The 13,692-nt window shown below is 57.7% G+C and overlaps 2 protein-coding genes across 3 annotated transcripts in view; one reads left to right on the top strand and one right to left on the bottom strand.

The window, feature by feature from the left end:
* Window positions 1-13,692, bottom strand: part of SND1 (staphylococcal nuclease and tudor domain containing 1) — a 576,429-nt gene that overhangs the window by 56,908 nt on the left and 505,829 nt on the right. The window lies entirely within an intron of this gene.
* On the top strand, window positions 1,959-6,432 carry LRRC4 (leucine rich repeat containing 4). Its single transcript, XM_050952761.1, has one exon. The coding sequence runs from the start codon at window positions 3,083-3,085 to the stop codon at window positions 5,018-5,020; it is 1,938 nt and encodes a 645-aa protein (XP_050808718.1). The 5' UTR covers window positions 1,959-3,082; the 3' UTR covers window positions 5,021-6,432.

A 13,692-nucleotide genomic window follows, 5' to 3' on the forward strand; every position in this document is an offset into this window, starting at 1 on the left:
CACAGAACAGGGCAACTTCAGACACCCCCCCATCCCAGGGTCATGGGACAGGGTGACCCCACTCTCCCCCCGAATCATAGGATGGGGCAACTCCAGACACCTCCCTCCCGCCAAGTTCAAGGGATGATGCAGCTCCAGACCCCCCTGTCACAGAGTGTGGGGGAGTCAGGGCCCTGCACCCCCTTTTCCAGTGATTCACCATGACACTCAGCCAGCCAGTAACACAGAAGGTTTATTAGGTGACAGGAACACAGTCCCCAACAGGGCTTGTAGGTACAACCAAGACCCCTCAGTCGGGTCCCTCTGGGGGGCAAGGAGCTTAGACCCCAGACTTGGGGTTCCCTGCCTCTTGCCAGCCAGCCCAAAACTGAACCCCCCCTCCAGCTGACTCACTCCCCTCCCCCAGCTCCTCCTCGGCAAAGGTGTCACCTGGGCCCACCCCCCTCCTGGTTCAGGTATCACCCCCTGCTCTCCCATCCCCCATGCAGACAGTGCCAGTAAAACTAGACACATTCCCGGTCAGTCCGCCCCACTCCCTCCTGCCTCACACCCCCCTACCCCTCAGGGGCACAGGATGGGGGTGACTCCAGATCCCACCCCCGGGACAGGGTGAATCTAGTAACACACACACGGTCACAGGACAGGGCGACCCCCCCTACCCCACCCCCTGGGTCACAGGACGGGCTGACTCCAGACACACACACACGGTCACGGGACAGGGCGACTCCAGACACACTTGAGACAGGGCAACTCCCCCCTCCAAATCCCCCCTCCAAATTCCCCCCCACGGCGTCACGGAATGGGGCAACACCAGACCCCGCCCCGGGTCATAGGATGGGGTGATTCCAGACACACACGCATGACTAACGAGACAGGGTAACCCTCACTCCCCTCCCCTCCCCATGGGGTCACAGGATGGCGCAACACTAGACACCCCCACCCCCGGGGTCACGGGATGAGATGACCGCACTCTCCCCCCCGATCAGAGGATGGGGCAACTCCAGACACCCCACTCCGCCCAAGTTCAATGGATGGTACAACTCCAGACCCCCTCCACTCTTTGGGGTCATGGGGATGACTCCAGACACCCCCCGCCCATCCTGGAGTCAAGGGATGGGGCGACTGCAGACACCCACCCCCCAGAGACAAGGGATGGGGCGACCCCATAACTGCCCCCGAAGGTCACGGGACGGGGTGACTCCAGACACACACATCCAGGTCACAGGACAGGGCGATGTCCCACACCCCTCCTCCCCCCGGGGTCACAGGATGGCACAGCTCCAGCCACCCCTCAGTACCCGTAAGGGCTATGGGTCAACTCAGTTCAGACATCCCCCACCCCCCGAGCCCTGGGACACGGCCGTTCTACCCCAGCCCCAGGCCCCCCAGCCGCACTCCCCTCGAGGAACGAGGGCACCTGGGAAACCCGGGGGTGGGGACGGAGCACGTGAGGGAGGCAGAGGAACGGTCTGAGCTGCTCAGTGCTGCCTGCCTCTGTCCCTGCGCCGCCCCCTCACCCGGGCCCCCACGCAGGCCCCCGGACAGCAGCCCGCTCCGCGCTCGGCAGGGCATCACTGGGCCTCTACCCCGAGAGCCGGGGGAGCGGGGCGGGGGAGAGGGGGTCGCCGGCGCCCCGTCCGCGGCCACCCTGCCTCCTCCTGCAGCAGCACGGAGCGAAGCGGCTCCTCCTCGCGGCCCGGCTCCCCGGCCCTCCTTGCAGCCTGGCCGTTAACCCCTGGAGGGAGGCAGAGGAGGGGGAGGCTGCGAGCCCTGCATCACGCTCCTGCTCTGCCCAGCACACCATGCGTCAGCAGTACATTCACGTTCCCACTGAAGGACAAAAGGATGAGAGAGCAGCCTGCGCGGCTGCCGCCTGCACCAGCACCGCCGCGGGGAGCCCGGGCGCCAGGGGAGAGGGCTGCCGCCGGCACGGCTAGGAAGGGAAGATGTTACCGGGCTCCGGTGCGTCTCACGCCGCCGCTACTGGTGCCGCTGCTGCGCCGCCTCCGCCTCCTCCCGCTGCCGCCGCAGTCGACGGGCAACAAAGCCGTTAACGGCACCGGAAGGCTGGCGCCACAACTCACTACCTCAGAGCCGCGGGGGAGCCGGCCGGGGCCACGGGAGGGGAGCCGCCCGCCCTGCCCATCCTGCGCCGAAGCCCGGGCTCAGCGCTAACGCTGGCGCGCTCCCCTCAGCAGGACAGCAGCACTTCAGAGCGGCCCCCTCCGCACGGCCGCGTGCCCCCTTCCCCCGAGAAGCTGCCGGGTCACCACGAAGTGCGAGGAGGCTGCAGCCGGGCAAGGCAGCGCAGCCCTGCACACAGAGGAAGGGGGGGCGTGCAGTGACAGCTAGCCTCCGGCGAGCCCCAGCACAGCCCCCCGAGGGGAGGGGAGGGGAGCGGGCACGGAGCGGAGGACGAGGCTGGCGAAGGCGCAGCGAGCAGAGAGAGTGATTCTCTTTGGTTCCTTGTCTGGCTGTTCCCGGCGGGGGTGGGGGGGGCAGGGTCCATGCTCCAGCGATGGAGCAGCAGCCCCAGCAGCTGCGAGCAGCAGCCGGCGCTCGGAGCCAAGGACAAATTTGCAAAGCGCTGGCAGCGTTGCTCCCCAGGGCAGAAGGCAACTATGCACCTGCCTAGCCAAGCGGGCCTCACCTCCAGCCGGGCTCCTTCCACTCGGCTTTCCCGGCTCCTGCTTTGGATTTACTAGGAGCCATTTTGTCTTTCACCCCCTTTCCCCTTCCCCCCTCCCCCTTCCTCCCCTTTGTTCATTCAAAACTGCACCGGAGAGGGGATGGGGGGGATGGAGCGGCGTCCTGTGGCGAGAGCTTAAAGAGCAGCTCACAGACCCCTTCCTCCCCAGGCAGGTGCCAATTACAGAGCAAGGGGCTCGGCTGGGGAGGGGGGGGGCTTTTGCTTTGCTTCTTTTTTTTAAACCCCGTTTTCCCTTGACCCCCCCCAGCTCCCTCCCCCCTCCTTTGTTAGCTGGCGAGAGGAACAAACAGCTGGTTTAAGCCGGGGGAATAGGGCCCCTTCTCCTTTCTGTGCCAAATCCCGGACGATGGTGAATTATGAACGTGCCACATCATGAAGCTCTTGTGGCAGGCAACTCTGCACCACACCTGGAATGCTGCCCTGCTCTCGGTCATCTACCTCACGGCGCAGGTGTGGATTCTGTCTGCAGCAGCTGCCTGGGCTGGAGCCCCGAACTGCCCCTCCGTCTGTTCCTGCAGTAACCAGTTCAGCAAGGTGGTGTGCACGCGCCGCGGCCTGGCGGAGGTCCCTCAGGACATCCCTTCCAACACCCGCTATCTCAACCTCATGGAGAACAACATCCAGCTGATCCAAGCGGACACCTTCCGGCACCTGCATCACTTGGAGGTCTTGCAGCTGGGCAGGAACTCCATCCGCCAGATCGAGGTGGGTGCTTTCAATGGGCTGGCCAGTCTCAACACCCTGGAATTGTTTGACAACTGGCTGACCGTCATCCCGAGCGGGGCCTTCGAGTACTTGTCCAAGCTGCGGGAGCTGTGGCTCAGGAACAACCCCATTGAGAGCATCCCTTCATACGCCTTCAACCGGGTCCCGTCCCTCATGCGCTTGGACCTGGGTGAGCTGAAGAAGCTGGAGTACATTTCTGAGGGGGCTTTTGAAGGATTATACAACCTGAAGTACCTTAATCTTGGGATGTGTAACATTAAAGACATGCCGAACCTCACGCCCCTGGTGGGGCTGGAGGAACTGGAGATGTCGGGGAATAACTTCCCTGACATCAAGCCAGGATCTTTCCATGGGTTAAAGTCTCTCAAGAAGTTGTGGATTATGAACTCCCAGATCAGCCTCATTGAGCGGAACGCGTTCGACGACCTCACCTCGCTGGTGGAGCTCAACCTGGCCCACAATAACCTGACCTCGTTGCCACACGACCTTTTTGCCCCCCTGAGATACCTGGTGGAGTTGCACTTGCACCACAATCCCTGGAGCTGTGACTGCGACATCCTGTGGCTCTCCTGGTGGCTGCGGGAGTACATCCCCACCAACTCCACCTGCTGCGGGCGCTGCCACGCCCCGATGCACATGAGGGGCAAGTTCCTGGTGGAGGTGGACCAGACCTCCTTCCAGTGCTCTGCACCCTTTATCATGGACGCCCCCATGGATCTAAATATCTCTGAAGGACGAGTGGCGGAGCTCAAATGCCGAACTCCCTCCATGTCCTCCGTGAGGTGGTTGCTGCCTAACGGGACTGTTCTGAGCCACGCGTCCAACCACCCACGGATATCCATCCTCAATGATGGGACCTTGAACTTCTCCCATGTTTTGCTAACAGACACCGGGATTTATACGTGCATGGTCACCAATGTGGCAGGGAACTCCAATGCCTCGGCCTATCTCAATGTGAGCACGGCCGAGCTCAACACTTCCAACTACAGCTTCTTCACCACTGTCACGGTGGAAACCACAGAGATCTCCCCCGAAGACATCTCCCCAAAATTCACTAAACCAGTGCCAACGACTTCGACAGGGTACCAGCCGGCATACACCACCACCACGACGGTGCTGATCCAGACCACTAAAACGCCCAAGCAGGTGGCGGTGCCCACTGCGGACACTAACGACAAAATGCAGACCAGCCTGGACGAGGTGATGAAGACCACTAAGATCATCATCGGCTGCTTCGTGGCGGTGACGTTGCTGGCGGCGGCCATGCTGATTGTCTTTTACAAACTTCGCAAGCGGCACCAGCAACGCAGCACGGTGACGGCCGCCCGGACCGTGGAGATCATTCAGGTGGACGAGGATTTGCCGGCGGCACCAGCGGCTCCGCCCAATGTATCAGGTGAGGGGGCAGTTGTACTGCCTACAATTCATGACCATATTAACTACAACACCTACAAACCGTCACATGGGGCCCACTGGACAGAAAACAGCCTGGGGAATTCGCTACACCCCACGGTAACCACTATCTCTGAACCTTATATAATTCAGACCCACACCAAGGACAAAGTACAGGAAACTCAAATATGACTTTTTTCAGAAATTATACATGCAATAGAATGCACAAAACAAAACAAGACAGCAACTTTTGTACAGAGTGGGGGAGAGACTTTTTTTCTTGTATATGCTTATATATTAAATCTATGGGCTGATAAGAGAAGCAGATTATATTAAAATTAAAAAAACTATTTTCTAACTTGCAAGTTCTATTTAAAGCAAAAGGGGTGGGGGGGGAATCAAAACCTAAAACAAAACCGAGGCCAAACTGACTTTCTGGCGCGAGGCTGGGAACACAATGAGCGAAGGGCCAGGCAGGGAGCGGGGAAGGAAGGATCAGCTCTTAGAAGCTGTTCCACAGAATGCGGGACAAACCCGTTTCTATAACCATCTTTTCTGAAAGCCCAACATCAATATTTACAGATTTATCTTAGTTAAAAAAAGAAGGAAAAAGGGCACCAAGAATTTGTACTGTGCCAAAATGTTACAAATGCAATAATGGGGTTTTTGTGGGGCGGGGGGGATATGGAGAGACCATGGGGCTAAATATATATCTGTATTAAAGAAAAAAAAGCCAACGTTTGCCATGTATCTCAGTAGGGCTGTGTGTGTGCCGGCTCTGTGGGGATCATGTATCCCAACGGAGCTTTGAAAGAAACAGCAGTGAAAGAGAGAGAGAAATTGGCGTCACTCTCAGTCAAATGCTTCCATACTGCACCAGATTTCTGCAGTTCAGTTTAACCCGCTGCGCACAGGGACCATGTGTGTGTGCCTGTGACTTTCCCAGGAGGGAAGGGAGCAAGGGAAGGTTAGGTCAGGTTGGCTAGAGGACATCCTAGCAGCCTTGTGCGCTGCGTGTGTGTGTGGCTATGGTGCGGGAGAGCTGACAGATGACTGTAGACTATGCTCCAATTTTATGATTTTTTTTCCATCTTTGTTAAGGTGGCAAGAGCTGAAGCTTTTCCCTCCCCCCTAACTGCTGGGGTTCCCCAATCAATCGAGGGCTCTTTAGATATCTGTCACCTGGTGGGGGCAGGAGCAAATCAAACGGGAGCTGCTGCAAGGCAGAAATACTCTCACTTGTTTATAGAAATGCAACCAGATTACGCATGGGGGAATCGTCAGATTGACAGTCTCTTGCTCATGTGAGCATCTGGCGAACCCTGGAAGGGGGAAAAGGCTCTCCTCCCTGGCACATTCACCCCCAAAACCAACTTGTGGAAGGTGTCTGGGGAGCAGGGAAGCGCTGAGGGAGGCTGAGCCCATTTCCAGCGGAACTTCTTTCCTTTCTGAGCAGAGCTTTTAACAAATGAAGTGAAAGGATTCAAATCTAAGGGTGAGAACAGACAGAGCGACACCAGAACAATCGGCCTGTACTCTGAGAAAAAAGTGTATTTTTGTATTTTAATAAACATTGTTCACATTTTTAATGACACGTCCCTAACGGATTAAATTGACCAGCTGGCCCGAGGTGGGAATCAAACAGAATCAAACCCAAAGGGTTTTGACCTGGTACTGGTCAGAAAAGCCAAAATAAAATAAAGTGGGGGCAGGGGAGAGAAACGGAAGAGGTTCATTTTAAAAAAGCATTGAACATTTTCCAAGCTGGCCGGAGCCTCTCCTCAAATGAAATAAAACCACTGAGAGCCGGCAGCCGCAGCCGAGTCCGAGAGCTTCCCAGCTGGCGCAGGGTCCTGGTGCGAGTGGGCGCATGGCGGAGCAATCAGCCCTACTGAGCTGCCGAAGGAGAGGGGAGAAATAACTGCAACCTCATCAAGCCGCCCCCCACCCCCACAAGCACTAACCCAGCTCCCCGCCCCCTTCCCCTCGCCATTAACACTTGCTCAGGATTCCCAGGAGTTCTCTCCAGCGCAGGGTATTAGATTACCCGCTCTCTGCGTGCTATTTACACCCCCAAGTTCATGGTGCCGGAAGGTTGGCTTCCTGCCTGGAAGCCTGGTGGCCTAGCAGGGCTAAGGTGCATTAGCATAGTGGTGTCAGAGAGGGGGAAGTCGTGAAGCAAGCGGGTGGGCGCAGGGGAGCCAGACAGGTGCCTGGATGGATGGACAGACAAGGCAGCCAGGGCTCTCTCCCCAGCCTCACACATGTTAAGCTGCAGATGCTGAAAGCCCCTGGCATGGCTAGTTTGCATGTAGGAATTAAACTGCACAAGGACTGGCAGGATCTTATTAAAAAGAAGAAAAAGGCCAACCCAGCGCAGGGCCAGCCGGCAGCCTCCCTTGCTCGGGTCCTGCTCCCTGAACCGGAGCCTCTGAACCAGGCCGACCCCCTCCGCAGGGAAAGCGCCTGGTTCTCAGCACTGGACTGATTAGAAGTTACGAAAGGGGGTCCGCAGGGCAGGGGAGGCCACCTGGCTGATTGCGGGGCGACCCCCTCAGCAAAAGCCAGAGCGGACCGCCATTGCGCGGGTCCATTAGTCGGCTTGAGTGCTGCACCTCAATAGACTCGGCCAGCAGAGAAATTGCACTGAAAGGACATTCTCCCAGGGAGCACAGGCATTTGAAAAGCAGCTGGGAGGGGGACGTGGCGGGCTGGAAGGAAGCGCAGAGGGACAAAGCCCATTAGGGGTGTGTGTGTGTGTGGGGGGGGGGGGATAGCCCTGCCGCGAGGAGCTGTAATTGGTCCAGCGTTGCGGGACGCTGGATCCTGCATTAGCCCATTTCTCAGCTGCCCTCCCCCATGCTCTGCTCCTCCAGAGGCCTGAGCCGGCTCTGGGATGCTGGACCCTCCAGCCGCGGAGGATTTCCTCTTGTCCCCAAGCCAGGGGACGGTCTCTGGGAGACGGCTGCTGAGTGGAATTTCTCCATCTGCCCCTGCAGCACGACGGGGGCTTTTAAAGCAACCCGCTTTAGTTACCATAATGGGTCACCAAATCCGTCCCAACCACGATGGGCCAATGCCCTCCAGACTCTGAGAATGCGGCATAAGGCGCAAGCTCCCCCCGCCCCGGTCACTTTCTTTGTGCCAACCGATGCCAGCTCCGCAATGGGCACAGGCCAGACGGAGCTGCTGGCTGAAGGCACAGTTCTTTCCCAGGGACTCCTGCCAGCCGGGCGTGACCCACACACGGGGGCTGGAAAGACCTGTGTCCACTGGCCATTCTGTGGGGCGTCCGGGGTGTGGGGGGCAGGACAGGGGCCAGTTCCCCAGGCAAGCACAGATGAGGCAGTTAACGCTGTGATTTATAGGTTCCCCTGCTGTAAAATATTAATTCGTCATTAAACGAGAGAGGGGCTAAATCCATGAATGAATCACTCGCTAGCTTGTTCCAGGGGAGGGCGCGTGCTGCAGGCTGCCATGCGTGGGGCTGGGCTGGTGTGTGAACGAGACAGAACAGGCTAACCAAAGCCAGACTTCACCTCCAGGGTGGGCCCTGCCCTGATCCGACCCTGGCCTTCCCAGCGAGCCAGCCCCTTGCCCAAACTCCTCGAAGGGCCGCTGGCCAGGCCGGCAGCGGCAAGGAATGGCTCGCCGAGCACCCTCATCCCACCATGCAGCCGCCATCATCAACAGAGAACTTCCCCACGATTGGTGGGCAGGAGAATCATTAGCGCTGATCCTGGTCCAGAGAAAGTTAAACCTCTCCCCACGCATCCTGGGACGCCGCAAGGAGGGGAGCCCAGCCAGACGACAACGGCAGCCAAAGAACAAAGGACTTGCCAGTCCACCACACCCCGCCAGGGGCTCGGGCATCGCAACCCCCAGAAACAGGGCACTGGCTGGCTGTACCCAGTGGGTTCCTGCCTCCCTGACGTACACACAACTTTTGTCAAGACACCACATCCAGGAGGAGCCATGAGCTAAACCCGAAATCAACAAGCAGCCCTGTCAACCCCCCCAGACCCAGTGGAGCGAGAGGGACCCCCCCCTCCCCAGGGTGCTCTGGAGGAGGGGGTGGGTCATTTCCAATCTCCTGGCAAACAGCCAAACCCCTTTGCTGCTTGGCAGAAGCACAGCCAGGCAATCTCTGGGCGTCTCCTCCTGCAGGCAGGGGCACGGGGCACTGACACCCCAACGAGACTTCTCACTGGATGTCTGCTGGGGAGGCAAGGCTCATTCCACAGGAAAACCCACCTGCCGTACCCCAGGGGTGAGGGCGAGGAGTCATGGCCCTGAGACAGGATGGCACTGGGCTCAGCACAGACCGGCGCCCGCCCCATTCCCTAGAATTAAAGAACAAATTGCTGAGTGTTCCCCCCCCTCAGCATTTCGGGGTCATGGGTCTGGAGAGTATGCCGGTTGGTTTTGGCTCTGTGGCAGGAGTCTGCCAGGCCGGGTCCCAAGGTCTGATTCTCAGGACAGAGGCCTGGGCCAGGCAGGAGAAGACTGTCCTGGAAGCGAGCAGGGCAGGCTGTGTCTTGGGGCTGGCCAGTACCTCGTGATCCTGCAGCAAAGGCAGGAAGGTCATTAACCTCCCTGCCTCAGGCTGCAGAGACCCCAAACCACTCACGGCCTCTGCACCTTGCAGCACCAAACGCTCCAACGAGTCCGACTCGGCCAGCGCCGGCAGGAGAATCGGTGGGAGCATCTCGCTGGGGTTCTGTACATTTCATTTAGTCAGGTTATTTATTTATTTTGTGGAAACTGGGAGTGTTTCTGTCAAAACATGTGTCTGATTTTATCTTCCCGGACGGCTTCTATCGCTCCGGCTGATCGGTTAATGAAAACGCTGCACCACTTCGGTCGCGTCTCTGCTTCAGCTCTGCCACGAATTGGGTCTGTGCTCCGGGCTCTTCCTGCTCTGTGCGCGCCTCCCCCAGTCTCGCCTCCGCCCTCCTATCCGCGGGGACTATCTCCCCCAAACCCAGACAGGCAGGGATCGGGCTGGAGCCACACAGTGGTTTTAGTTAAGCACTTAGTTTTAATTTGGTATTTAATTAAAATACCAAAGCAAATAATGTTCTTACTTATAGCAAAAAACTGACTTCAGAGGGAGAGCGGAACCAGCCTCCTCTCCTCAGGAACCCGGCTCTGCGGCTCAGCACTCCGGCGAGGGGAGAGCTTTTGGCTGGGGGTGAGTTGCAGCCGAGAGCACGGCTGCGGCTGAACGCTACAGCTGCTAGAGGCAGCAGAGAGCCCATTTGCTTCCCTTTCTCCCCGAGCTCTGCCAAACTTTGCTCCCTGAATATCGTTCAATAACGATTAAGGCTACGGGAGGCAGTTTATTCGGGGGCTGCAGAGACACGGCAGATCAGCCAACAGCCCAGGCCAGCAAGAGAAGCCAGCGGGGAGGTGTACGGGGATGGAGAGCGGGGCAACCTTTGCAGGGAATTCTGGGCAGAAGCCTTTACCATTGATTTCTCAGACAGGCAGGCGCTGGAATGGTTTTATGACTCCAGGGCTGGGCCCACCCCGGCACCCCACCAGCCCCAACTTGTTTGGGAATCGGGGGGCCGAGAGTCGAGACTCAGAAGCTATTGTCGAAGGAATCCCAAAGAGCCAGGCGTCCAGGGGGAGACGCAGGGACATGGCCAACAGCCACAGGGGGGTGGAAACAGCTTCTGTAACGGCCAGCCCCCCCCCCGCCCCCCCCGCGCCATCCAGCAGATCCCCCTCCTGAGGGGGCAGCTCATGGATCACACGGAGAAGGTGGGGAGGGAGGAGACGGGACAGGCAGAGGAATCTGAGCTATTCCTCGGCCATAGCAGCCATGGCCTGCAGTATAGGACTCCGTGAGATGAGGAACCAGGCCCTGCAGTCCGGTCCCCGGGGGAAGGGGGCTGCAAGGGGCACAGGGACAGCGGATGGAGCTAGAACCTCCCAGGACAGCGCTTGCTCTGACCACGCTCGCGGTGGATTAGAGGAGCTTGGGAAGGCAGCTCCCTCTGCGCATCGCTTGGGAGCGCGGAGGCCTCGCCGGGCCAGGCCCTGTGCATTGTTTTAGAACAATGCCGAGGAGCCACGGTTAGTGCTGCTGGCAGACGGTGCAAGACCCTAACACCGCACCCAGGAGTCCTTGTCAAAGCTGCTTTGAATACTCCTCCATCGCAACCCCTCGGGCACACCCACTCCGGCTCCAGGCATACCCGGTGCCACACATGCCAACCACAGAGACCCCCCCCCACAGGCCCGGAAGCCAGCTCAGAACCGCGCCGATTCCCAAAACCCACAGGCCAGGCACCCAGGGCAAAAAGACCTGGCGAGTTCCTCAGGCGATCACAGACCCACGGGGTTAGAAGGGACGCAAGGGCCAACCCCCTGCCACGATGCAGGCTGTGCTGTGTCTGAACCAATGGCACAATGACGCTGGCGCAGGCTTAGACTGACCTAGAACGAGGCTGGATTCTCTCCCGAAAACCGACAGGATTTGAGAGACTTTTTAGTGGCACTGCACCAGGCTTTGCTATATCTGCTGTGTGAGAGCGCGCGAGGGAAATGCTGTATAACCGCTAGCTCCTGCCCGCGACTGAGACTGGCCACAGGGAAAGGGGAAGTGACTTGTCCAAGGTGTCAGCAGGATTAGAACTCCTGACTCTCAGGGGCAGGACAATAGCCAGGTTAGGTGGGTTCCCCAGCTCTGGACTCTCTCAATGAGTCACTGGTGAGACCTGTCGCACCCGTCCCCTCCCACCCCCGCAAGTTACAGCACCAGGTATTTAATTAGCTGCAATGCCTGCAAAAGGCAAATATTTACTAACAAAGATGCACTTTCAAAAGAAGTAAATGTCGCAGCAGCGCCGAGAAATACCCCCTGGTGCCACAGCCTCCCTTTTCTGGGATGGCGTTGACAGGGGTCTCTCCCACCACGCTGCTGGCACCTCCCAGCAGCAAGCTGGTTGGGACAGAGGACGCTTTGCTCCCAGCGAGGTGGGAGGGTGTCAAGGCTGCTGGGGCCTTGGGACCCCCTTCCTCTCCCAGCCATTCCAGGCTGAGGCTGCATTTCTTGTGCCGAGGGCTAAGGCGTGTGTCAGGGCAGATTCCCGCGTGATTCTGGCTTTCAGTGCCATGAGAACTGGGCAGCGTGACTGTTGGGAGTCCCCAAGGGACACACCAGCCCAGCCTCACCCTGGGCCTGCTCTATGAAGGACTAGGGGGGGTAGCCCCAATGGAGAGCACTAGGACAAGCAGCAATTTTCCAGGGTGACCTGACTGACAAATAACTAAGCTCAGCAGATCTGCTCCCAGGGTGGAGTCAGACCCCCCAGCGGCTGCCCTTAATGACAACACTGTTGTCACTCCTCTTCAGCCTGCAGAGCCACCCCAGCCGAAGGGGAGCTGAAGTCTGTGCCTCTTCGAGCATCATCCAGACGTGCCAATCGCAGGGCTTCGGCTGAGCTCCCGCAGCCTGCACTGCAGACAATGGAGTTCCACAGATGTCATCAAGGGCTGAATTTGGCTAGCAGAATTCTTTATCACCGGTGATGATGCTTCAACAGGAAAGATCACAGCTTGCCTCCTACAGCCCAGGCTGAAGCTGCAAGGCTGGCAGCTAGGGAAAAAACAAGCAGTCGTTTACTCTGAAACAGAGCAAATTTGTTATGGCAGCAGTGTGACACAAGCCTGGAATCCGATGAGGAAACGGCACAGTGACTTTTCCGAGTCAAATCACGCTTTGCAGAAGCAAAATCCTTCCCTCCAGTGCCGGCATCCCCGGGTGAAATCCTCTGACTGTGTTATGCAGGAGCTTAGGCTAAGACAGTTCCCTTACAGCCTTAAAATGTGCCAATTGCCTTTTCAATGGAACTGAGCGACAGGAATCCTTCCTTACCCTCGGTCACTTTTCCCCTCGGAAAGGGCTTCCCAAATGGGCCCAGCTCAGCTGCCAGAGGGGAGGGGGGCAGGATTAGGGTGACCCCATGCAGCAGTAATGATGGTTCCTGTCACAGAAACTGCACTAAGGAATCTGGCCTTGATTCGGAGAAATTTCTCAGTGGAGCCCAGCAGGTACGCAGTGGAGACGCTCGCTGCTCTGACTCGTTCTAAGCAGCACTCGGATGCCTTCCTCTGGGGGCATCCCCACACACGGGCAAGCCGATGCCAAAGCGCCCAGGTTGTTCTGGCTGAGCGGGATCAGACGTTCCCCACAGAACCCGACTGGGGTTAACAGTCATTATTCTTACTGCTGCAGATGTTTTTGGCTTCGTTGCTGCGGATGTTTTTGCAGATCTGCATGAGTTTACAGTAGCAGCAGCCGACTGGCACGCACCCTTGTGAGGGTTCTCCTAGTCCCACCCGGGGGTGGGGGGGGGGAAGATATACTTCGAAGAGGTGCCCAGGGGTTGCAATGAGGGACAAAAAAGATGCATTTGATTAAAAAAAAAGTGTTTAGAATCCTTATATTCCATGATAGTTTTTCTGTAACCCACAAAAGATACACCGGGCGCATATGGGTGTCTCCCCAGTCACCAGAGAGGTGGTAGCAACTCCAGCCAATGGTGGTGGAGTTTAAAGGACTACAGGCCTGTACTTCACACTTGAATGATTCAATTTAGTCTCCAGTTTTTGCATATACACACACACATATATGCACACGTACACTCACACATACACACCCCTATAACCTGTGGCACATATTTGTATGTATATATAAATGGTTCATGGTTTTACAGTGTACAGAGTTCAATGTCGCTATTCAGCATGTGTATTATCAGTATGCAACATAGATAATGCCCAGTTACATCCATTGTGTGTATGTGATGTCCCTGTTCTATACTGGAGCTGGCCTACAGCTCTGTACATTACCC

Source organism: Gopherus flavomarginatus, chromosome 1 (assembly GCF_025201925.1).
Source record: "Gopherus flavomarginatus isolate rGopFla2 chromosome 1, rGopFla2.mat.asm, whole genome shotgun sequence".
Lineage (NCBI taxonomy): Eukaryota > Metazoa > Chordata > Testudines > Testudinidae > Gopherus > Gopherus flavomarginatus.